The sequence below is a fragment of the Salarias fasciatus genome, chromosome 14, assembly GCF_902148845.1.
Source record: "Salarias fasciatus chromosome 14, fSalaFa1.1, whole genome shotgun sequence".
NCBI lineage: Eukaryota > Metazoa > Chordata > Actinopteri > Blenniiformes > Blenniidae > Salarias > Salarias fasciatus.
In genome coordinates this window covers 28,921,452-28,945,199 of record NC_043758.1, presented here as the reverse complement: position 1 = coordinate 28,945,199, position 23,748 = coordinate 28,921,452, and the positions used below count along the sequence as shown (strand labels likewise).

Sequence of the window (23,748 nt, the reverse complement as noted above, 5' to 3'; positions counted from 1 at the left end):
GGGGAGAGGAGGGGGCAGGGTGGTATAAAAGCGATGTGTGCGTGTGCTCGCGCGCGCGTGTGGGTGGGGGGGAATCATCCTCCCACACTTTGATAAGCTCTGCCTTAAAGTTCCACAGAGGCTGAATCACTCTAAAAGGTGACACATCACTCCGCAATGGGACGAGCTGAGTAAAAAGCGCACTGATTCGCTGCTGTGTCCGGACATAATATCACACCGCACACATTTAATGCGCGTCCCCGGCTGCCTGTCTCCCCTTCTATTCAGTCCGTGCGGTACAGCGCCGCGTTGGTTCCGCGTGGGGACACCATGGCAGAGCTCTCGGATAATGTTTCCGTTCCTGAGTTCAACTCCCTTCTCCAAATGGATCCGCACCTCAAAACCTACGAGAGGGACTTCGGCAGGAGGTAAAACACGGCTCATACGGCGCCTCACGTCGGTTAAAAACAGCCCCGAACGAAGCGACGGAAGCCCGGCTTCACTCTGCTGTGCGTGTCGCTAAATACAACAACATTGTGAAGAGATAAAACGCGAAATTTACACAGACTCGTCCTCTGCTCTGGTTTGACATTTTGACCGAGGAAAGGTCGCACACAGCCACGTACCCCCGAGCACCGCCCCTGTCCTGCAACATACAGTAGATCCGACAGTTCTTTTAAAGACAAGACGCCCTCGGATTGATGCAAAATTAATGAATGAAGGCTCAGTTTTCAGCGCGAGGCTGCAGAAACGAGCTGATCTTCTCCTGCTTCCTCCTGCGGCTGACAGCTGGACTGGAGACGTGTTTGTCAGTCAGCTGATGTCCACGCTGCGTCGTGAGGTGGTGCTTCGGAGCAGAGAGCTGTCTCAGTCTGCGTGCTGCAACACGACAACAATCCCTCTTCGATCCTCATTACAAACTTTAATTTATGCACTTTGAAAATAAACATCGAGCTGCTATGATTCTATAATCAGCCGGGGGGGTTGCATGAATAGTCAAAGTTGCATCATTTAACTGTTTCACTCATGCAGATTTGAAGAATTTGGGAGATTAGGAAGCACTCATCCTGATTTGACCTCCAAGTACAGGTGGTGTCAAGTGCAAAATAATCTGACCTACTTCTGATCAAACCCCAAGTGTTTTTTTTTCCATATTTTTAATTCGTCTTCAACCAGTTATCTGTAATAATGTATTATCAAATATAGCAACAAAAATAGCTTCAGTAATTATTTGAAGAGGAAGATCTGCATTTATCTATGCTGTTGTCCAGCATTGCAACATCAACCCACATTTAAATTTACTTTCATGGAAGTTTGTCTTTTGAATGCAGATTTAAACACTTTGTTGCACACACCCTGATTTGACCTCCAAACATAGCTGGTGTCAAGTACAGAATAATCAGTGGCTTGAGAGAGCTACCTCTGCTTTTGCATTCACCAATCTGCCAGTGGATCCAATGTAAAGTGTTTTTCATAGCGTTTAACCAGCCATCCATAATGATATTGCCAATCATAGCTTCATAAATGCAAATAAATAAATAAATTATGAATTCTGCACTTGTCTATTCCATAATCCAGCATTGCAACATCAACCCACAGTCTAAACTTAGTTTTATCCCTGTTTCTCTCTTGAGCATGTCAGTCTAATTTAGGAACATTAGTTTTTATAATCCCAGTATTAGTAGCACTTCCTGATTTGAGCTCAGAATAAAATAATCACAGTAAACTCTGATTGCTATGTGTGATCTAATGTTAGGTGCTTTTTCACTTTTGTGTCTTGTAGCCAGTCATCCATAATAATATTGCTACTCAGAAGAAATAACTTTAATTAAGGTGTCCTTCTAAGAAAAAAAACATGGTTATTATAAACCCAATCTTGTAATTCTTTCAAAATCCAGAATTAGATTTTTTTTTTAAATGCTGAATTAGTACTTTGCAATTGAAGTCACTCCCTGAATGAATGTGCACTGTCATGCACACTTCCCCTGCAGCCTTATTTGACTTTCAAACATTATTTGGGTCACAGTAATAAATAGCCATAGCACCCTGTGGAATGACCACATCTGATTGCGCACTTATTAATTTTCCATTTAATGTCTTAGTTCGCAGTCACTTAAATCTGCAATAACCAAAACTATTGCTTTACATGTGAGCATTTACATGTGATTGTATTTTTTTTTCTGTATACATTTATGTTTTTCAAATCAATCCATTCTTTCAGCCTTGAGAACAGTCATATTTCTTCGCTGGCCTTTGCCAATCTGATGTTGATGTTATTGGCCAGCATTTTTTGCTGTAATAAAATCTTATAAACTTAAGTTGCACCCAATTTTTTTCTGTTGATGCCTCTGGTTGTAATGATACTTTTAGTTATCCAAAATCAATGGAAAAATGATAGATTGACATCATTAATTTTAAGTAGGCATATTTTGCGATTGATTTTCAACCAGCCTTCAATATTGATCTATGATCTTGTCAAATCAGCACTAGTGATTATATAGGTTTGAATAAAGTAGGAACTCCTTGCTAGTGCATGCTACAGTCCAGCATTATACCTTTTAAACTTTATTAATAGTCCGTTTTGTACACGTTTTCTTTGTTCCTTTGATGTCTCTGGGTGTTATAGGAATATTACGGTGCTCATTTAAATGTCAATATTGCAAAACGATCCAGAGTTGGGTGCATTTACCTTGCATGACTTGGAGCCTCAGATAGTTTTATTTGTGCTGCTTCAGAGAGTGAGACACGAGGAGACCTCATGGTGTGTTGCACAATTCTCCCGTGGCTCTTTTTGACCTCCAAACACTATCGGGGTCAAAGTCTTAAATAGCCGGCTGTAACTGCGAGAGGTGGTCCTTGCTGTGCGTACATCAGTCCGCCATTAAATCAGTCATAAATCCCAGTCACATTCTTTGGACTGTGAATTTTTAATAGATTTTTTTTTTTTCTTCAAACAGTCTTCAGTAACAACTGAGAATTTTGCCAATCATAACAACACAAATTATTTTTCAGGTCAGAAAAAAAGCTTGGATTCGTGCCGGTGTATGCTGGTCTGACACTATGGTCCTGCATTTTTTTTTTTTTTTTTCCTTTTGGTAGTGGATGCTTGTTCTAAAGTCAGTCTGAAAAAATGTGCTAATATATCCAGGGCTTGATGCTTTTAACAAAGGTGACTTGAGACGTCTGATGAATTTGTGCAGATTTATATATACTGTGCAATCCTGGGCAATCTTACGGGATATGTGCTGGATTGCACAATGCTTCTGCAGCCTGTTGACCTCCAAACATTGTCGGGGTCAAAGTACGAACTGGCCATTACAGCCTCTGTTTTCAAGTGAAAAAGCAAAGCTTTCATTGTGTTTTGGGGCTGTGTTTACACTAAAACAATGCTCAGAGCCACTGAAAACACAACTTCATGATAACTTCATGATCTGTTCACACAAATGTCCGTGTACTCGGCACTGTTAATGTTGATTCCATTAAGTTCTCTGTGTGTGATTTCATTACAAAAACAACCAACAGCACCAACTAGTCACATGAAAATTACTTCATTTATACCATTTCTGCCCTTTTTTTGTGTAAACATGCATAATTTTCAAAGCTTGGCTGAGATGGAAACACAAAAATGCGCTTTCACTTAAAACATCCTGTTAATGGGGCCTTAAAGTTGCTGTTTTTATTTAAAATAATTCAGGATGATGTCAGTCATAACAACACAAATTACTTTATAGGTCTAGAGAAAAAATTGATGCTGGTTTGTGTCGGTCTGTGGTTGTGGTGCACCAGCTAAACCAGCTTCTGTTGTGTTTTTGTGCTTTTATTCTGGTGATGTTGCACAAACTTTCATCGTTCCATTCAAATTTCTTTGTCGCCTTTGTGCATGATACATGACAGAAACAGAGATGTCGGCTTACCAAATGTATTCACGGGGCATGATTACACACTGGAGAGACAAGATATCCCAAACCCTTTAACAGGAGCAGGTTTAATTAGCTGGAGTTAAAGTTCATAGACAGCAGTTTTTCTAATTAGTCATTTCAGGAATCCGTAGTCTTGTTTATCGTCTGTCACTTTGATCACCCGAGGGACGCTGAAGTAATACTGATAATACTTGTGGGTGATCATCGAGAGGATATTTGCTAGCTGTGTCCTCAGATAAACCTGGGGTTAAAGTAAAAAAGGTTTAAGTCTGTGCATACAGAAGCCAGACATATGCCCTTGACATGTACCAACTGTGTCAACACTCTATAAGTCAACAGACTGTGCAGTCCCATGTTTTTGTCCTTTTTTTTTTGTTCCATTTATTATTCAAAATTTCCGCTTGAGAAACAGCTAGACTGCAATGAAGCGATGTACCGTCAGAAAAGTGCACAGTCATCTCAGGAACAAAGAGGTCACGTTAATTGTGACGCAGTTTTGATTTTTATGATCATATTTAAAATCTCCTCAGGAAAGAAGGACATCTGGCTCACAAAATGACATTGTAATTCATCGGATCAATCCCCCACCTCTTGTCAAATTAGCCTCACCTGCAGATTTTTTTTTTTTTGCTTATTAGTTTCATATTTTTTGACTTGCAAGCTGACGGCGATAATGATCTACAGCTCACATCGCCACGGTGTCTGCTCGCTGTTGGCTCGTCCCCACACCCGCGCTTTTAAACTATGCTTAGGGGGCCATATAGTTTTATCCATTTTCATTACCGTGTCACATCTTGTTTCTAATGTGGCAGGTAAGGGACCACCTGCTTTGTATTGGAGGCATGTGAGCAGAGCTCGAGCCGTGCAGAGAGATGAGCGTGTCAGTTCCATCTCAGACACAGCTTGGGATTTCTCGGCTCCGCCGCGCCCCAGACATGTCTCAAACACTTGTCCCGCTGATGAAAGTTGCACATAAATTATTTTACATATAGGATCACTGCTGTGTGAAGGTTAATTCTTGATAAGCCCCCGGTGTTCAAAAGCCCAGAGTCCAAACACCGTATCATGAACACAGGCACAGAAATCAAGAGCTTTCTCAGGCTGCGGCATCCTGCTGAGACTCGGTGCTAAGAATTCAGCTGGCATATCAGAAGGAGACCTCTGACCACACACACTGGTTCTTTAGATTTCACCGCTGTGTCATGGCTCAGGGCTGCCCATATCCCAGGTTTGCTTTACGTTGTTTCATGCCTGATTGAGCGACCGCGCACAGGCGTTAGGAACCATTCCAGCTGATTCTCCATTTTAATTAGTTATTCTGGAGTTTGAGGCAAGTCTTTATTTTATTTTTCATCAGGATGCCCGTTCGAGATTGATGGTGAAAACAACCGTTGACGCCGTGCGCATGTTCCAGCCCCGATGAGCAGCGCTCTGTTGACATTCTTCATTATTTACCCTTCCTGTTGCGCAAGTCGACAGGAAGTGCTGCTTGAATTTCGCAGCTCGGGGCACCATGTATCTCCTAAATTGGACCAAATGAAAGTGGGGAGCATTGGGACCGCTGCTTATTACGGCAAAGAGTTTTGAGTATGTCATCACAACTCGTCTCAAAGTAAAAGTACAGTCTCCGTCTCTTCTTTGTGGTGATGATGATGATGCAATGCATGCAAAGCGAAGCTGATTATTGACTCTGAGGTGATGATTAGAAATGCATGCACTCCACCTTAAAAAAGGAATTAATGATGGAAAGGGAGATAACACACACATGCTCAGTTAATAAAAGCTGTTAGGCTGACTGGAGCAAACGTGCGACCCTACCTGTTGTATAGTAATGAATGAGTGCTTTTGTGCGCCTTCTTGAAAGCAGCTTTGCCAGCATTTGTTTTCCCGTCACCTTGCTTTGAGGGTCAACAAAACTGCGAGTTTAGCAGGGAAACTTAGCTTTCATCAATCAGCCTCTCTGCAAATTTCCCAGCTTTGACTCTTTAGCCTCATTAGTGCACTTAGTCAAGAAAGACATTAATGGCATTATTTGAAAGTGCCCTTGCTGCTGGCCTGTGAAGGAAGCCCTTTAAGCGAGTTCAGATCAAGAGCAGAAAAATCTTTTTCTTCTGCTTTCTCCAGGCTGTTGCCGACTGCCTTGACACCTCTGTGCTTCAGCTGTCACTATCATTCATACACAACACAGCGGACCTGAATGCGCACTCTAAATTTAGATGCCCGATTGTTTAACAGAGAGCGTCTGAACGGGTTACGGAGTTCAACTGCTCGTTTGTGAGGAGCTCAAAACCGGTTTTGAATTCATTCTGAGAGGCTTGTAATTATGACTCGAAAAAAAACAGCAACCAGGAGATGTCGTATCGAGATGGGGAGTGTTTTTCTTCTTTAAAGCATCATTGTGGTTACACATCGATTGACCTGTGAATTTCTGATACAAAAGTTCATGAAGTTTAATTTTAGCATGTAGCAATAAAAGAAAAGGGAATTGATTGTGATTTCTTCTCAGATAATTTGATCGTGTTTGTCAGATTCAGTCAAAGTTATAAATGTCTTTTTTTATCTTATCATTTTCCTCATTGTTGTACTTTTTAACCCAGTCCGTCTTAATCCTTTTGCTCTTTACCATTTAATGAAGATTACATAAACTCTGTGGAAATTGATGCTCAGCACCTTGTTTTATTCATTTTCGCAGACGTTGGAGTGGCAGGTAGCTGAATTGGCTGAAATGGACCGGACTGTATTGAGTGAACTTGTGTTGACCCTCGGAAATCTGGATGAATTAGAAACTTGTTGTTGCAAGTTTTGTGAACTAAATCCACTACTCTATTATTATATAAATCTGCAGATGGAAGCAGTATATATGTCTGGATATATTTGTGAAACTATTACAATGATTTGCTGGAGAGCTGCTGAAGCCTATTAGGAATGCACTGTGGGAAAATGGTCCGATGTATTTTTAGATTTGACCAAGTCTGGTTTAGTTAAGGCTTTTTTTTTTTTTTTTTTTTTTTTTTACTGCCATCTATTGAATTATAGACTCCAGGGTATTAAGTAGCCAAATGCTTTGTCTGGTAACATGAAATAAGTCGTGGATTCTCTTTGTGAGTCACTGGGTTTCTTTCTTGGTATGTTTAAAAACCAGGGTCACAGTTTGCCCATTAATTCACCGCGCTGATTATAAACCTCTTGGGCTGATGTAAAATGGTAAGTTGGAGTATGAAATCCTCAAACTTTTCTCTCCTTTGGGGAAAAAGCAATGAATAGAGTTGAAAACCAATTATTTAATGAAAAGATGTATCTTTTAGGACTTAATGCGACATGCAGGTGATGAAGACAAAATGACATGAAAGATAACCGTAAGTTTCAAAGATAAGAAATATGGCTTGTCTGTATAAAGAGCTACAACCTTAGGCTCCATTTATGACAACTTTTTCAAGTGAAAATGGGAAACATTTGGGTTTCTGAAAACTAAATCCAAGGTGAAACTTTTTGAAAGCGCTCAGATGCTGTGTCCGTGAAGATGACGGAAAACACAACTTTTCTAAAATTCTGCTGTTGAGCATGCGCACCATAGCTGTGGTATATTGTTCTCCTGCACATGTGCGATTAGACAGACAGTTACAACGTTGGCCTCCAGAGCAGGACTCCCAGTCCGTATTCTCCTGTCCAGTCCAATTTTATCATCCTTCCATACAAATGTCGATGTACTAACATCGTTAATGTTAGCATATTGCTTTATGTTCCGTGTGTGGTTTCGTCACATAAACAACCCGCCACCCGCGAGTGGCCCTTCAGCAGAACATTGTTTTTACCATTTCTGCCGCTTTATTGTACATCATTTTTAAAATCTTGCAGTATATACGCAAAAATGCTGTAATTCAAAAATACAGAAACGATGCGTTTTCACCTGAGACATTGTCATGGAAATGGGGGCTTATCATCCCGTCTCAAAATAAGAGCCTCCAACATGCCACGATTAATACTACTTTTTTTTCTTTTTGATGAGAACATAAGTGAGTGCTCGCATGCTGAACCAGGAGAATGAAGATGGAGATTATGTGGAACATAGTTTCTTACCATCCGTGTTTGAATATTGCTTTAATGACCTCTAAATTTTGCTTTCCTGGTGGCCACAGGGCAAAAAAAAAAAAAAAGCTCAAAAATCATGAAAGTCAATGAACTGCCTCTGAAATGCTGCTGGTGGAATCTGCAGGTAGAAAAAAAGTGGAAATTATATGTTTTTCTTAAAAGCATATATGACGATACCATCATATATCACCTGTTTACCTTGTATTGTGAAGTCCCATCTGGGATTGATTGCAGCCCCCCAACGTGCAAAGTTGTATGAAGATGGAGAAAAATATTTTATGTAAATGCTTGTCGTTTGGATTTCATTCAAAGTTGTTTTAAAATTCTTTGGTAGTTCTTTGAGTTTTCTACAGTTTAAAAATGAAGTATTGTACAGTTAGGCTGAAGAGCTTGCAGCTGCCACTTTGCACCAGTTGGTACAAAAACGCCATGTTGAGCTTCTCTCCGCGACTTTGTTACATTATGAGTGCAGTGAGTCTTTGTGAAAATGTTCTCAACCAGGCCCGAAGTTTCCTCATATAAATGAGACAAAATCTCCAGAGCTTTGAGTCAAAGAGAGGCCCTCCTGCCACCAGAAGTCGTCGTCTGCCATTGCTGGCGCCTGGTGTGGAAGGAGCCTGGTTATCCAACTTTTCTTCTTGGACTTTTTGTCTTCAGATCACCCAGTCTGGGTGTCATGCTGCTCGGCTCTTTCTGCCCCCTCCTCTTCAGTCCCCTGCGGGGTTTGTTTCTTTTGTGGCCTCGAGGAGGGGAGATCTTCTGCCATTGGAGATGATCGATCCTCCGCTGCTTCGCACAGTGCTTCAAAGCCGGAGTCAAGTTCCTCCAGCTGTTTCGCAGCCTCTTTCCTCTCATTCAGGAGCATGTCCCCCAGCTGGTCTGCCTTCTTGAACACCCTCTGAGCCTTAGTTCTCTCAATGATGAGCTCTCTACCAGCCCACCTTCTCAAGCACCTCCTGAACCCAACTTTGATTTTCAATAGAGCTTTTGCCAACTGATTAGCTTTCCTTTGTGCCTTCTGGGCCTTGGTCTTCTAATCTAGGCACACTTTCTCAAAGTGTCCCTTTCTCTCCGGAGCTGTCTTAGTCCCAAGTTGTGACTTTGGAACAATCTCAGAAATTTACACATTGAATTTGGTGAATACCAACAGCGAGTCAGTCTGAAGACACAAAACACTGCAGAGTAAATGTCAAAGAACTTTTTATTTTTTTGTAATCCCTTGATTTACTCTGTTTTGATATAGATTTCTCTTACAGCCCTCTGAAAAGAGGTTGATCCTGTTGCTGTGGGCAGTAATGTTCAAGTACACAACATCTCAGTTGTGCCTTATGACATTTTTCTTCCCATCTTTGCAGATAAAACTCAAGTTATCCAAACCAAGAGATAAGAGATCCAGGCCAGCAATCTGTTTCTCACATCTCTAATCTCCTGCTGCTCTATTACCACTGAATAGTGTACAGGACAAAACTCTTTTGTAATTTCAAGCGAGAGGGATTAGTGGTGCGTCTCCTGGCCGTGTGCTACCTCACAATGAGCTGCAGTGTTTCCCAGTGAAACTGAATTATCGCTTTATTCTATTGAGAGGTGGAGGCGGGTGATTCATTACAATCAGACATGCATTGGGCTTATAGTTGATTTTTTTCAGTGTATTTCTCATAGAATTGCTATATCAATGCAATTAGGACTCTTATACTAATGAACTATTAGATACTTGGAGCGTTTCTAAGCATTTCCTACATTTCCAAGGCATTTAACCTGTCAGCATGTGGCCCACCAATTTGAGTTTTGCATCAGTTCCACCTCTCTTATCGCCGTTCGTAGTGCGGCATTTAGACGCTAAAGAGCTTGATGTCTCCCTGAGGTGCAACTGCAGAGTGAACCAGAACTACAAGAACAGGAAATATTGGACTTGCATTAATTATGTAGATGGGAGAAGCGTATATCCACCGCCTTCAGGTGGATAAAAGATGATTTAACACATTTAGGTGAGAATTTTTAGCTCCAAATAGGCTTGCCAGAATGATTAAGTAATTGCTTGATATTTTTTGAGCCGCAAGTCTTGGGCATTGTCATAAGATCAATTTCATTTCATACAGAGAAAGAAAAGCCAAATAGACCAGAAATAAATGTCATATTTACATCCCCCTGTCTTCTAAACTTGATCTTTTAAATTATATTTTGTTATTGTTTTTCTGCCACTGTTCATTAGTGCAGGAGTGGAGAAATAGCCTGGCCAACAACTTATCTGTGGGTGCTTACCTCCTGATATTTAACCACCCACGGTTCTATGAGCATCTCTTAGCATTTACATCGTGGATTTCATTTTAAGGCCAAACAAAACAACACTTCTGTAGCACAGTTTGGTTTAAAGCTATTAGAAACACACTTGTGAACACTACTTGTCAAGTGTGTGGCGCAAAACATGCAGTGATTGTTGTACACAAGTTGAAGGAAAAACACTGAAGTTTATGAAGTTTGATATTAAAACATTAATTTCCAATAAAGACCTTACGTATGGTTGAATGGAAAGGTTCAATAAAGAGATGCAACAGTATTTATTTTTGTGGTGTTGGGTTTAGATGTAAGTGTGTCAGACACATTTTAGGTCAGGGGCCGCATATTACAGTCCAGTTTCACCCTGAGCGTGCCGGACTGGTGAGATATCACCTAAAATAACCTTGAAATTTATACTTTAAAGGGATACTTCAACATTTTGGCAAATTGGCGGATTTAACGCAATTCCTTAGTCATTTCGAACAGCATACTTACTTTTTTTGTGAGGGCGAGCTGTTGTTTATTCAGAGATGAGTCGGGGAAGGTTTTCGGGACAGACACAATGGAAGTGGGCGGTATTTTTGCTTCCCCTCGTCAAACTCATCAAATACACAATCCAACAACCCCAAAACACTTTGGTGGACACGTTATAATCCACACATTCACTACGCTGTGAAATATTAATGCAATATTACGAGATTGAGTTGTTTTTGCGAAGATTGCTAAGACGGAACTACTTACTAAATATGGCGTCTGAGCGTAGTGATTTCAAAAGAAAAAGTAGTTTCCAGTATTTGCTTCAATGTCGTAACGCTAGGGCTGGACAAAATTTTGATAGCAATATATACCGCGGTATATTTTTATTCAATAACGGTGATATGAGTTTTGAACAAATTTTCGATATAGTGCATTACAGTATGCGTTTCACAATCATTAATTGCTGTTCACGGCGCCGCCGGTTCAAGCAGAACAGAAAGCGCCGCAAGAGTGATCACGTACTCGGCCCGCACACCACAGCTGGCTGTCCTCAGCTCATGTTACAAGCTAAGCTCCACCGCAGTAAGTTTGAGCTCCAAAATGAGCACTCGTGATGTAAACGCGACTGAATAAGCTTCCACAAGCTAATTTGTGGCCACGAAATAATAAATCGTGCGCACAAAATACTAATTCATGGCTACGAATTAGGAATATCATTCACTGAACAGTCCAGTAAAGTTAGCAACATATTGACAGATGCGGACTTTCGGTCTCAATAACTCTTTAAAGCTCGTGTCCGGAGTTTCCGTTCGTTTCCAACTTATGCATCATTTTTCAACAGAGCTTCTATGTGTCAGTCTGGTTCGATACTACAATATAATATTAGCATAAAGCAATATAAAAATGTATTTATGAGCCCCGCCTTCGTCTCATAGACCCCCATGTTATCCGAAAAAGCGCCGGTCAGCTTCAGCCAATAGATTTCGAGCTTCTGCATTCTCGTGCTGTCAATCAAAGTGTGGAGCAGCCAGAGAGCACGGCCGCTCGCCCAGGCAGAGGAGAGTTAGCTACGCAGCAGCCGCTGTGCTTACCTCGGATATATCCACTGTCTGCTGAACATCCACCGTAAACAGCTAAACATGGAGGATGCTGTAGGACTCGGAGGCTCTCATTTTCACCCGACGGATAATAGCGTGCACAATTAAAGGGGCGTGGCTTGGTCGCTCATGAAAGCAGAGGGAGGGCGGAACCTGAGATGTTGGATTAAAAAAAAACTCTCTCTTTCAAAACTCCGGACACGAGCTTTAACAAAACGTCAGTAACATACAAAGGGCGCCTCCATCCCATCGCTGTGAGGTGGACTATATGCTGCAAGCTCATTTTTGTCAAAAGTATCTGTCTATCAAGCATCAGAAACAATATTGATTTCTTTGAGTAGCCGTAGTGCTGCGGGGTTAAGGGGCCGTTTACAATTTACAAGACGCTGCAACAGTGAAGACAACTACGACAAAAAAAAAAAAAAAAAACGGTACAGGGATTTGTTGCAGTGTCACCATAATCACTACAATCTTAAGTAATTCTGTACTTAACCTTAGTAATTCTGAGCACTTTTATTTTTCTTCCTGGTTGAAGCACCTTTCTTTAAAGGTGCATTAAGGAGTTTTACAACCTTAAAAATACTTATTTTCCACCATAAATATGTTACACATTTTTAATGATGTGTACAATCTGCCCTGACATATTCGTTACAAGTACCTCTAACAGCGCTAAATTGTCACTTGACAGTTGCAGTGCCGGTCCGGCACTAGAATTTTTTTGGGGAGAATTTGAAAGGAATGACGTAATGCACGCTCCGGCTGGTTAGGTTTCGTTTTGTCCGCCATTACTCCGCCAGATGCTTAGTGAGCAACAACTGAGCAGGATCTTCCAGAAAGTAAGAAAAGACTGGCTTCTAGCACTGCCACAGCTCCAGCACAGACCCCACCAGGTAAAAGAAACTTAAATTTTACTTGAGCGCTACTAAACGAACGAGGAAGAAGTTCCCCTCTTCCGTGCATGGGAGCCACAGGGACGAGTTTTTCACTGAGCTGCATTACGCCCAAGGCCTGCAGGGGGCGCTGTTTCACATAAAACGCGCAAACTCTTTAATGCACCTTTAAATCTATAAGAAAAACTGTGTTGTAGTTTAAAAGTTAAAGCTATTAATATTGAAAAGATGAGTGTATGGCAGTTATTTCAATTCCCTGTCCTAGTAATATTCATGTTTGTAGTTGCTCACTCTTTTTTCTGTTTATTGCAGTAATTCTGAGCACTTTTATTTTTCTCCCTGGTTGAAGCACCTTCGTTTGAATCTGTAACAATAACGTAACTGTATTTAAGTGTAAAGTTAAAGCTATTTATATTGAAAAAGGTGAAACTTACATTTATTTGACAGTGATTTTATATTTCTTAAATAAAAGGTAAACCTTTAATTTATTGTAGTTTTTATTTCTAAAATGTTATACTGGAGGAGCTTCCTGGATAAATAATTTCTAATTTTACAGCTACTACATTATGTACATGATTCTTAACAGTTCTTCTGAGGCTTTTGTGTTATTTATATCGATATCGGAATTATATCGTATTGACCAAAATTATGAACTATATCATGATAAAATTTTTGGCCATATCGTCCAGCCCTACGTAACGCTACAATATTATTTGTTGGTGTTCCACAGCGTAGTGAATGTGCGGATTATAACGTGTCCACCAAAGTGTTTTGGGGTTGTTGGATTGTGTATTTGATGAGTTTGACGAGGGGAAGCAAAAATACCATTCACTTCTATTGTGTCCGTCCCATAAACCTTCCCCGACTCACCTCTGAATAAACAACAGCTCGCCCTCACAAAAAAAGTAAGTATGCTGTTCGAAATGACTAAGGAATTGCGCTAAATGAGCCAATTTGCCAAAATGTTGAAGTATCCCTTTAAAGTTCTTCTTTTTTTTTAAAAAAAAAAGCATAGACATTTTTCAACTGTATGCTCTGTACCACAACGATCAAATCTCAACATAAAGCCAATTCTAATGATACCTTTTGGTGCAACATACAGTGAAATGTCAAAAAAAACAACAACCCTCATTTGCATGTTTTTGCAAATTATTCAACAAATATCATCTGATCCAGTTAGTTGGTTGGTTGGTGCTATAATGCTTTGCATTGTGTGTGAGGCTTTGCAATGTGAATTCCCCACAGAAAGGTGTACAAAGTTCAGACAGTATGACAGACCATTAACATGAACTCTGACCGCCTCTTCTCTACCAACTCTTCCGATCTGATAAAGGGTTTTTATGGTGCTGTAGGATGAGCGTTTTGTGCTTACCATAGGCTTCGACATTTTAAGGCAAAGTAACTTTGAAAACAGTAATTCTGCACAGAACTGTAGTTGTGCTCTGGAACATAGAGAGTTGCCTGCATTAGCAAGTCAGGGCCAGCAGTGGAGGAGAGAAAAGCAGCTTGCCATATGTGATGGGATGATCTCGCGCTCTGCTCTTTGCAGTCTAATGGGAAAGAGTTTCAGAGCCAAATGTTGCCTATGGATACCATGTGCAGATCTCTTGTAGATATACACATTGCCTATTTAATTTGTAGCAGGAAAGGTGTTACAATGTGACACCACTGAAGTTACACAAAAAGATTGACAGCCTCCTTCATATAACGTTTCAAGATAAAGGCAGAAGAAGACAAATACATTTTGCAACCTATTCTGTGTAATTTTTCATTATGGACTAAATAAATTGAAGTCTTAATTCTGTTTTCTATGTAGATTGAACAACAGAAATCCTCACTGGTGAATTGTGTGGTAGAATTCGTATGCCATGTTTGACTTGACCTCACCGCCTTCTGTAATCTTACAGAGACACAAGAGGTGTGACGAGAATATTGTATGCACACATTGCCGGGTTTGGGGCTTTCTAGTCTCTCTGGTGCACCCCCGTGGAACTCATTTGCTATAATAATAGACGGGAGTATCGCTCCTGTTAATAAAGTGACAGTGGCTCTCGGCCCTACGCAAGTCCTTCCTCTGTCCTTCCATTCGTCATATTCCTGAAATGGTGACAAAGTGGCAAAGGAAGCATGTGGCAGCATTGGTAGGACTTGAAAGGTTTACATTTGGCAACCGGTGTCTGTATCCACTATTCTCAACACAGGGAGCAGCTGCTGAGAAATCGCACTGTTACTTCAGCCCATCATCACTAGCCCCAGGGCATTCATAGGCCAGTCTGAGCTTGGCTTCAGGGCTATAGGGGAGGGAGTGCACTTAACTCTGCTGGCTGAAAGAGGCTTTCTGTACCGGGGGGAATCTGATATGGACACCAGCTTGGCTGCAGGAACTTAAGTGAGATAAATTGCAAAGTAGTCAGTCTGTCCTTTGCAGTTGAAGGTAACAGACAGAGGTTTATCTCACAAGACATGCCTGTAGTCACACGTTCCTCATGCTCCGGGCCAGGTGTGCATCCCGAGGTTGAACCTCCGAGAGATAATGGCAGCATGGAGCCATTGAGATGCAGCTCTGTGTGCTGCCACATGGCATGCACCGCAGTGTTTTAGACATGTTGCAAATATGCTCAAACACAGAAAGAACTTCAAACGCAGTTTCTATTGTGTTTTTGAGAAAATACAGCCAGGTGTGTGTGTGTGTGAGTGTGTGTGTAGCATTTTAAAGGGTGGTCACATCAATTTTTCATTAGCTTGTCCACACGCTTTGTAACACCCCATGTACAGGACAACGTTTAAAGTCAAAATGCAGCATTTTTACGTTTTTTATTTCAGGAAAGTTTCAAATGTATAGTGCAACATGTTGAAAATGATGAAGTTTCCACATGGGGCCACTAGTGGGTGCTGTTGTTTTAGTAATTAAATCACACATATAATAGTAATTAGTTACTTTTAAAATAATGTAGCTCAGTTACTAACTCAATTTTTTTTGAAGAAATAATAAGTAACTATAACTTATTACTTTTTTAAAGTAACTTGCCCAATGCTAATAAACAGATCCCCAAAAAGCAATGAAGGATTTATGTTTTCACATAAGAATGTTGTGTAAACAGGACCTGAGTGAGAAGCACTATTAATCCTTCTATTTTCTAAGCAGTTCCGCTTTGCAGCACTTTTTTTCAAAACCCTGTTTGTGCATTTTAAGCCAAAATAGTCGATATAACATACAGTTGTGTTTTATCTCTGTAAATACATCTTTTCAATTTATTTGCTCACTCTGGGAGTTTCATTTGATTTCACTTCCTGTCTTCTTCTTCTTCTCTAGTCGAAATGAGCATACGGTTAAACACTTGCCACCTACAGGCCAAGCAGAGGAATAGCATATATTTTTCTTTTTGAAAGGAGCTTTTTGGCTTTTTTTTTTTTGATTTCCACAAAATGTATTGAGCATTAATGTTCATAGTTTGAGGAAGACTGTGAAATAACTGTCAATCTTCTGATTTAGCCAAAAATATTGTGAGTTTGGATGAAGTTCATAGAGAGACAGAAATTGACTTGCCCATAGATTAACAGTCCTTTTTTTTTCTTGTTAAGCTCTAATTAAAGCCTAACAAGCATCTTCTGATTATGGTCTGATAGAGCAAAACATGACATTTGACTGTTTTCTATCTTTCCAAGCAAATCTCAGACAACTATTGAAAATCAGTTTGACAGATCAATCAATAATAAAATCATTCGTTTGTTCCAAGTCACAGATGAAGCACTTAATGTTTTTTGCAAACATTTCATTGAAAACATCTCACTGGCTGGCTTGTGGCCGAATTCAAAGTTCCACCCATAATTCCTCAGAGAAAGCTATTTTGCTAATTGAGCGCACTGCTTAATATATTGGTTTAAACAGTCGTCGTAAACAATGACGCTGACAGGATGCAGGAGAGGAGCCGCATGAGCCCATAATGGCAGCAATTAGCATTCTTAGCTTGTTATTACTTATTAATATCCTTTCCTGCTGTGTTTTCACATTGATGGCTTGTTCCATGCCAGCATGTTGCAAAGCCATTGTAAGTACATCCTAAAATATGAGCACAAACAATACATCAATATAATGCGACTCACCGTGTTTACACAACACTCGACATCGGTAGCTTACAGGAAGAATCAACCGCCAGTAATTTCCGTGCAGATTAACGGAAATGTGCTCTAACAATGATGATGTTGTGGATTTTTTCGTAAGCATTCCTCTTGGTTTGCAGGTATGCGCTGCTGCAGAAGCGCCTCTCCCAGCTGGAGGAGGCGGAGGGAGGCTTTGACCAGTTCACGCGGAGCTACAAGACCTTCGGCGTGCAGCGACAGCCTGACAACAGCCTGCTCTTTAAAGAGTGGGCCCCAGCTGCAGAGGCCCTCTTCCTGACTGGCGACTTCAGTAAGTAGCCCGAGGAGGGCTGCCCGCTCCCAGACGACTTGACACTGGTGTGACGTGCTTATGAAGTTTGGGTTGTTACTGAGCGTTATTGCTGCTCGTTTTCTATATAAAGGAGCCTGGAGTTCGCTGACAGTCTGAGGACTATGCTGAAAGTTTTTCGCTATATTCATCCACCTCGGTCCCTCAATCAGAGTCTTTTTTCCTCTTTTTTCTTTTGTTTGGAAAAACTTGTTTTTTTTAGCCTCACAGGCAGGCTCACGGAAGCTGTAGTTCTAACAATCAATCTGCAGCAGTGATACATTTCGATATTAAAAAAGAAATGACACTTTGATTTGGAGTTACGCACACTGCTGGGACCCGAAAAGGGGAAGAGATTTCAATGCAGACAGAAAGGTTGCATATCTTCCTGCTGCATTAAATAAGAAATTTGACATTCCTCGCCTCAAAAGCACAAAAGGGGCCCAAAAATTAGAAAAAAGCACAGCGTACTGTGGTACAAGGGTATCATCCCTTTTGATCAACCAACCTGGGAGTCGGGAATGTGGAAGATATTGATTACACAGGATAAACTTGCATACTGAAGGGGGATTTTTTTGAATGTGGGAGTGTTTGTTAATATTTTAGTAGCTGGTTATTTCATCATCGCTAGCAAAGTTGTTGCGAGAGTGCAACCTCAGTGTTTGCACTGAAATCTTTATTCCCTCCAGTCCCAACTTTGAAAGTAATTTCAGGTTAATAGACTTTTTGGTGCTATTTCTTGTTAATGTGAGCTGTGCAAAAACAGCAAAGTAATTCATTTTTAGTGCTATTAACAGGATTGAATGAGATGGGCTGCTTTTCTTTCGCTCGGTACAGAATCCAGGAACATGTGAGATTGTCTGTCAGATTGTGAAACGCAAGTTTTGGCAAATAATCACTTGGGAATCTTTTGTGTCTAAACTTACAGTGATGAAATATAATTAATGTCAACTTTCATAGAAAATTGGTAAATAACTAGACAGATATAAATTATTCTGTTTTAATAAGAAAAATCCAAAGCTGTTAAAAAATAAGCTGAAACTTTAGAACTGATATGACTGGAAAGCCTGATGTTTTCCCCTCTGCTGCTCATCCCACAAATGAACGTCACTTACAAATATGACATCCTAAATGGATCCATGCAACAAATGCAGCTCTTTTTTTTTTTTTTTTTTTACTTTTTTTAGGTTGCATTAGCTCAAACAATATCTTTTATAAGTCCATGCCATCCCATAATGGCAGCATTAAAAACAACCGCTGACACTCTGTAAAAGACCTCAATACACTTTAAAAAAACCACGAAGACAAACCTGATGACAGTTAAACATCTACATGCTCCATAACTCTCCATTTAAAAAAGTTTGTGACTGTAGTATTGAAATCATTCATAAGTTCCTGTAATTTTACTGATTGTTTGAACAGCGTTCTCTTTAGAGAAAGTAAAATACATGAATGTCCTCTTTCTGAACTCGGCTGTCCTCAACGGCGATTATCAAAATAAAAAGCTTTATCTTTCAGCTACACCCGTTGCAGACAAACAGAAATACATATTAGCAACACAATTGTAAATTCTGTGGCCCTGATGTTTGTCAATTTGTTTGTTTCCATACATTATGTTTCTGCGAGTTCGTTCTGTTTCCGTCATTCCCTGCTTCCACATTTCCTTCTGCTCCCTTTCCTTTTTTTAATTATCTTCCCAGGACCTTGGGCAGCAGCTCAATTCCAACATTCAATTCTGTGAGAGATTACATTTTGACACGGCTCAGTCATATTATTTGATTTCAATTTCATAGTAAATGTGGAAACAGCCCAGCAGCCCTGGTCATGAATATGGTGCAGGTTGGATGCATAATACACTGGAAAAAAAAAACACACACACACACACAGAGGAGTTTAAGCAAAAGGAGATAAATAAATTGTGGGTTGAGAAAATGGGGCTCGGCGCTCCTGTGAAAAGAGCTGCTGGTCGGTCACTTCTGGAGCGTTTCCTTTTGATTCATTTTCTCCTCTGCCATTGTTTTCGCTCATGAATAGCAAGCAGATATGGATTAGAGAATATAAAATGACCGCGTAAATCGACGCGCCAAGGTGCTCACTTTATAATAAATGTTTAGTGTTTTAATGCAGCCCTGTCAGTCAGTGGCGATCGACGGTGCGGCGTCAGCAGATTACAAATGTAACGCCTCTCAGCCGCTCCGTCACAGATCAAATTCAATGAGCAGCAGAGGGACATTTTATCAGTTTCTCTCGTAGATGAGTGAGCCTGCTGCTTTACTCACTATTTACAGGCAGACAGTGCAGAGGGGGCGAAAAAACAACAACAATGAAGAATTATGTAATGGGCTTTAGAGGAGAGTGAGGGAAAGTGTGCAAAGATGGATTGTGGAAGTCAGGAGAAATAAAGTGGCGCCGGGGCGACGGGGGGAGATTGAAATAGAAGAAAAGCCACAGTGGTGACTATCGGCTACAAGCTGTTGTTTGCAGAAGGCAAAGTGGCAACACACTGCTGTAATAAACCAGAATTAAACTGTTAATTGTTTCAGTTCTAATTAAAACCACCCTGAGGTGGACTTTCAAATTTCTGATGTTGGAGGCTCCTCCTGGTAATCATCCGCGAACACAGACCAGTATATCACCCAGAAGATTTTTAGTTTTCATTTGAAAATTATATGAAGAGTTTTCAACATAAACTTAAAAATAAAACAGACTATGTTCATAATATAAATTTAGCATGTTATTACTATTTTATTAGTTTTCCTATTTCAAATATTGTCCATGTGTAACTATGATTAGAAAACTATGCAGGAAATGGTACGATCCATACTTAAACCTCAGCTCCGCAAAGGTTGGGACAATGTGTCTCCTTTGGGTTTTATCGCTCTTACAAGTTAATTTTCTGAAATATTGTGAAACTTTTTCATAAACCTTGATGTAACCGATTACCTTCACTCTCTAAAAGGACTGTGAGATCTGACTGTTTCCAGTTTCAACACAAAATAAAACCAGCCGGCTCTCGAAACTCAAAATGTAAAAAATGTGAACTTATCATTTGCAAAATAAGCTCAAAATAACCCCAAAAAAGATACAACCTTTCTACAGACTGAAGTCATGCAACTGATTTACCAAATAACACTCCATCGTTGTGTCATAACAACCATCCAGAAGGTATCCAATGCCAATATGAATGGAAGGAAAAGGAATTTTGCAGTCTAGGAAAACAAGAAGGCTAGAAAAATAGTGAGACTTTTTTTTTCCTCCTTTCTTGGTCCCAGCCGTCTTCGGTAGAAATGACGTGACTCCAACTGACTATTTATTTATACTCAGACTTTCAATAACATGCTTTCTTTCACGTTAATGTAAAAACACACACCCACACCCAAAATCTGTCTGAATGTTTTGATATTTTGTTTTATTTTGATTTTGTTTCATTTTTATTGTGAAATCTTCAATTGGTGGATTATTTAGTTTTATTTTTTTTTTTTGTAGCTGTCGCTCATAGCCGCCATAGCAGCCGTACTGCACAGTGTAGTGAGACAGTGTCCATGAAATTTCTGACAGTCAGAAAATGAACTTTGGCGGCACGCCCCTGATGACCACAGCACCATAAGCCCCTCCCACTGTCCCTCACGAGATCAGAGACTTGAAGCCACAGCTGGAGGTAGCAGCACAGTTTCCCGTCGTTCGTCTGGGACGACCATAATCACACAATCCAGAGTCACTTTTAGTCAGAACTCCTACTGAAACGTGACTCTGTAGCCTCTAACATGCATGTTGTTAGAAAATCCCACCTTCATGGCTTGGCTTTGAGGCTAATGCTATTTCACCAGGATTCCTCCGTCTCACTGCTGGAGTGAAACACTCCTGAGTCCTGACAATCTGAGCGGATGCAGTTGCAGAAAGGACATGTCTAAAGGACAATGCTGGATGCCGTCGATCCTAACATGCATTTGAAACAAATGTGACTCTGTGCTGAAAGTCACTGCGTGTGAGCTGAGGAACACTCCGAGACGTCACTGTCTGTGAACAATCACAATCCACCGCTGCTGAAAGCTGTATCGTATAACTCAGAAGTCCAAAAACACCGCTGTCTCACTCTGGACCAAAACTCATTTGAAATCAACCGAAGCAAAGTAGAAAAATGTTCACAGGTCAGAAAAATAAAATTTCAAATTCCCCTTGGAAACCACACAGGCTGTGTACTACAAACTGAAAGAGGGAGAGGGATCACCTGGCTTGTTTTCAAGCGCCCAGTTCAAAAGCCTGCATCTCTGATCGTATGCGGTTGCATTAGTGCCTCTGGCGTAGAGAGAGCTTACACATCTGGAAAGACCAGCATCAATGCTGAAAAGTGTATAGAGGTTTCGAAGCAGCATATGCTTCCATCCATGCAATGTATTTTCAAGGGAAGGCCCGGTATATTTATTTATAAGGAAGGCAACGGAAGGCCACACACCGCATTCATCACAACAGCATGGCTTCACAGCAGTGGAGATCAATGCTGAACTGCTCCACACCTTTCACCAATGGAAAACACTGGGTGCATCATAAAAGGGAAAACTCTCCTCACTTTCCAAATGTTTTCAGACTGCCGGTACAAGAAGCACGAATGGACGGAAGTGAGACGGACTGCAATAATCCAATTCAAAATGAGCTCAAGAGGTCATTTCATGAAATGCTCAATATTGTCTTGCGGTGATGAATGTTTTTTTTTTTTCTCCCAGAATTGAAATTCTTTGCATTCAGTTACACGGTGGTATAAAAGAAACTGAAATAGCCACAACAGTTATTTCTGACACTTACAAACAGCCATAACCTACACAGAATGGCGCACACTTGCAAGTTCTCATTCCACAGCTGCGATGCAAAGTGCCTAAACATCATTAGGAGCAATTTGGGCTTCAGTCACAGACAAGGCAAGGTGGGGAATTGAACTGATATAACCTTGAAATTTGAGAGTGACCTGCTCTACCCCGACCAGAGGAATCTGGCCCTCTTTGGGGGGGGGGGGCTCCAGAGATTTATGGGAGTGGTTACAAAGCACTCTTACCATAAATTTTGAGGGGTTTAACATTTCTTTATGCCTTTTAAAATAGGTGAATCAGCATTTAATACATTTATGTCGCAAAATACTTACATATTAAAAGTCATTTAGTGACTCTTAAAAAAACAGGAGAAAGGTCTGGAATCACTGCTGTAAGCGGCAGCCTCTGACAGAAGGCTTCTTGTAAATAAAATGGACCCTGTTCAGTACGCCTGCAGTTCTTTGCTTTATTTTGATATGATTTGGTCAAAAAGACTGATTTGTTCATTCTTTTCTCCACTTTGGACGGTTTTTTTGCTGCTTGTCAGCTTTTGTGTTTGTCCGGGTTTTTTTTTTTTTGGTAAATGGCTTAATTTAATGTGTGAAAATCCTGTTTTGTTTCCCCATAGACGAGTGGAACAAATTCTCCCACCCCTACACCAAGAAAGAATACGGCAAGTGGGAGCTGATTCTCCCGCCCAAGCATGACAAGTCTCCAGCTGTGGATCACCGCACCAAACTCAAGGTAGAGAAACAGAACATCTTCATGCTTATTTTCACGCCCTCGGTAGGTGTCATCTCGTCACGGCGGCGCGGGGACTTGTCACCGTAATGTTCGTGGGAGACTTGTTGTCATGTGTGGCGTCTTATGAAGCGAGCGAAAAAGCTGGCGTGGCGCCATCAGCGACGTGTCACCCTCGCGGTGCAGACGGGAGATTACTGTATGTACACAATCTGCACAGCGGAGAGTGGGAACACCTGAGAAGCCCGACTGATGGCTTTTATTTCGGCTCCCCATCTGCGGCGAGCATCCCTCAGGACACTGAGCTGTGTTTGTATTCACCGCAACACACAGGCCGCAGTGGGCGTACATGATTGGTTTTAAGCTCTAGTAAATAATTCATCAGGGTTAAATGCAAAAGATGCACCTCCCATTATGCATTGTCTCCCAAGCAAACAGCGCGGTTGAGAAATAACCCAGAAATGAGACGCCAGGCGCCGAGTGGATGGCATTGCTGCGGCACTCTCCTTGGGACCGGGACATCGCTGGCACGCTCCCGCGCCCCGGACAGACTGCCCAGCTCCTATTGTCAGCGGAGGTCAGTCTAAGGACGATAAGAAGCAGATGGAAACGCTGGCACCTGGCCTTTCCTTGTGCACCCCCGCTGCCTATGAATGGCTGTCTTGCTGTGAGCTCCACTTTAGAATTAGTTCCACAGCACTCCCTCGTGGAAGCACAAGCCCAGCTCCAATCACTCTCATGTAGAGCAGCCTGCCCTCCCGAACCCCTTTGTTTTGGGGCCCAGTTCGTCTCCATAAACAAGCCGGGGCCCTTTTGTGGGTACAGTATTTACAGTGAGCCCTTCATGATGCGATTCGTGAACCGCGATCAAACGCTCCCCTTTTCTTTATACACACCTAACTTCTCGCCATTTTGCCCAGCTCCTGGTTGTTTTTCTTGTTCCCCCTCCCTCCCAGGCTGTCCACCAGTCTGATTTCTCTTTAATGTGCTTAATGCTGGACAATTTGTCTGAAGGACCAGCACTCTGACAGGCTTTGCGCCAGTCCATTT

At 41.1% G+C, this 23,748-nt stretch overlaps 1 protein-coding gene across 1 annotated transcript in view; it reads left to right on the top strand.

Moving 5' to 3' along the window:
* Positions 1-232: 232 nt before the first annotated feature.
* gbe1b (glucan (1,4-alpha-), branching enzyme 1b) overlaps positions 233-23,748 on the top strand; it is a 107,287-nt gene continuing 83,771 nt past the window's right edge. The window contains exons 1-3 of the mRNA XM_030108469.1: positions 233-407; positions 16,968-17,137; positions 22,586-22,701. Of these exons, the coding sequence (XP_029964329.1) occupies positions 310-407; positions 16,968-17,137; positions 22,586-22,701 (384 nt within the window). The 5' untranslated portion in view covers positions 233-309. The remainder of the gene's footprint in view (positions 408-16,967; positions 17,138-22,585; positions 22,702-23,748) is intronic.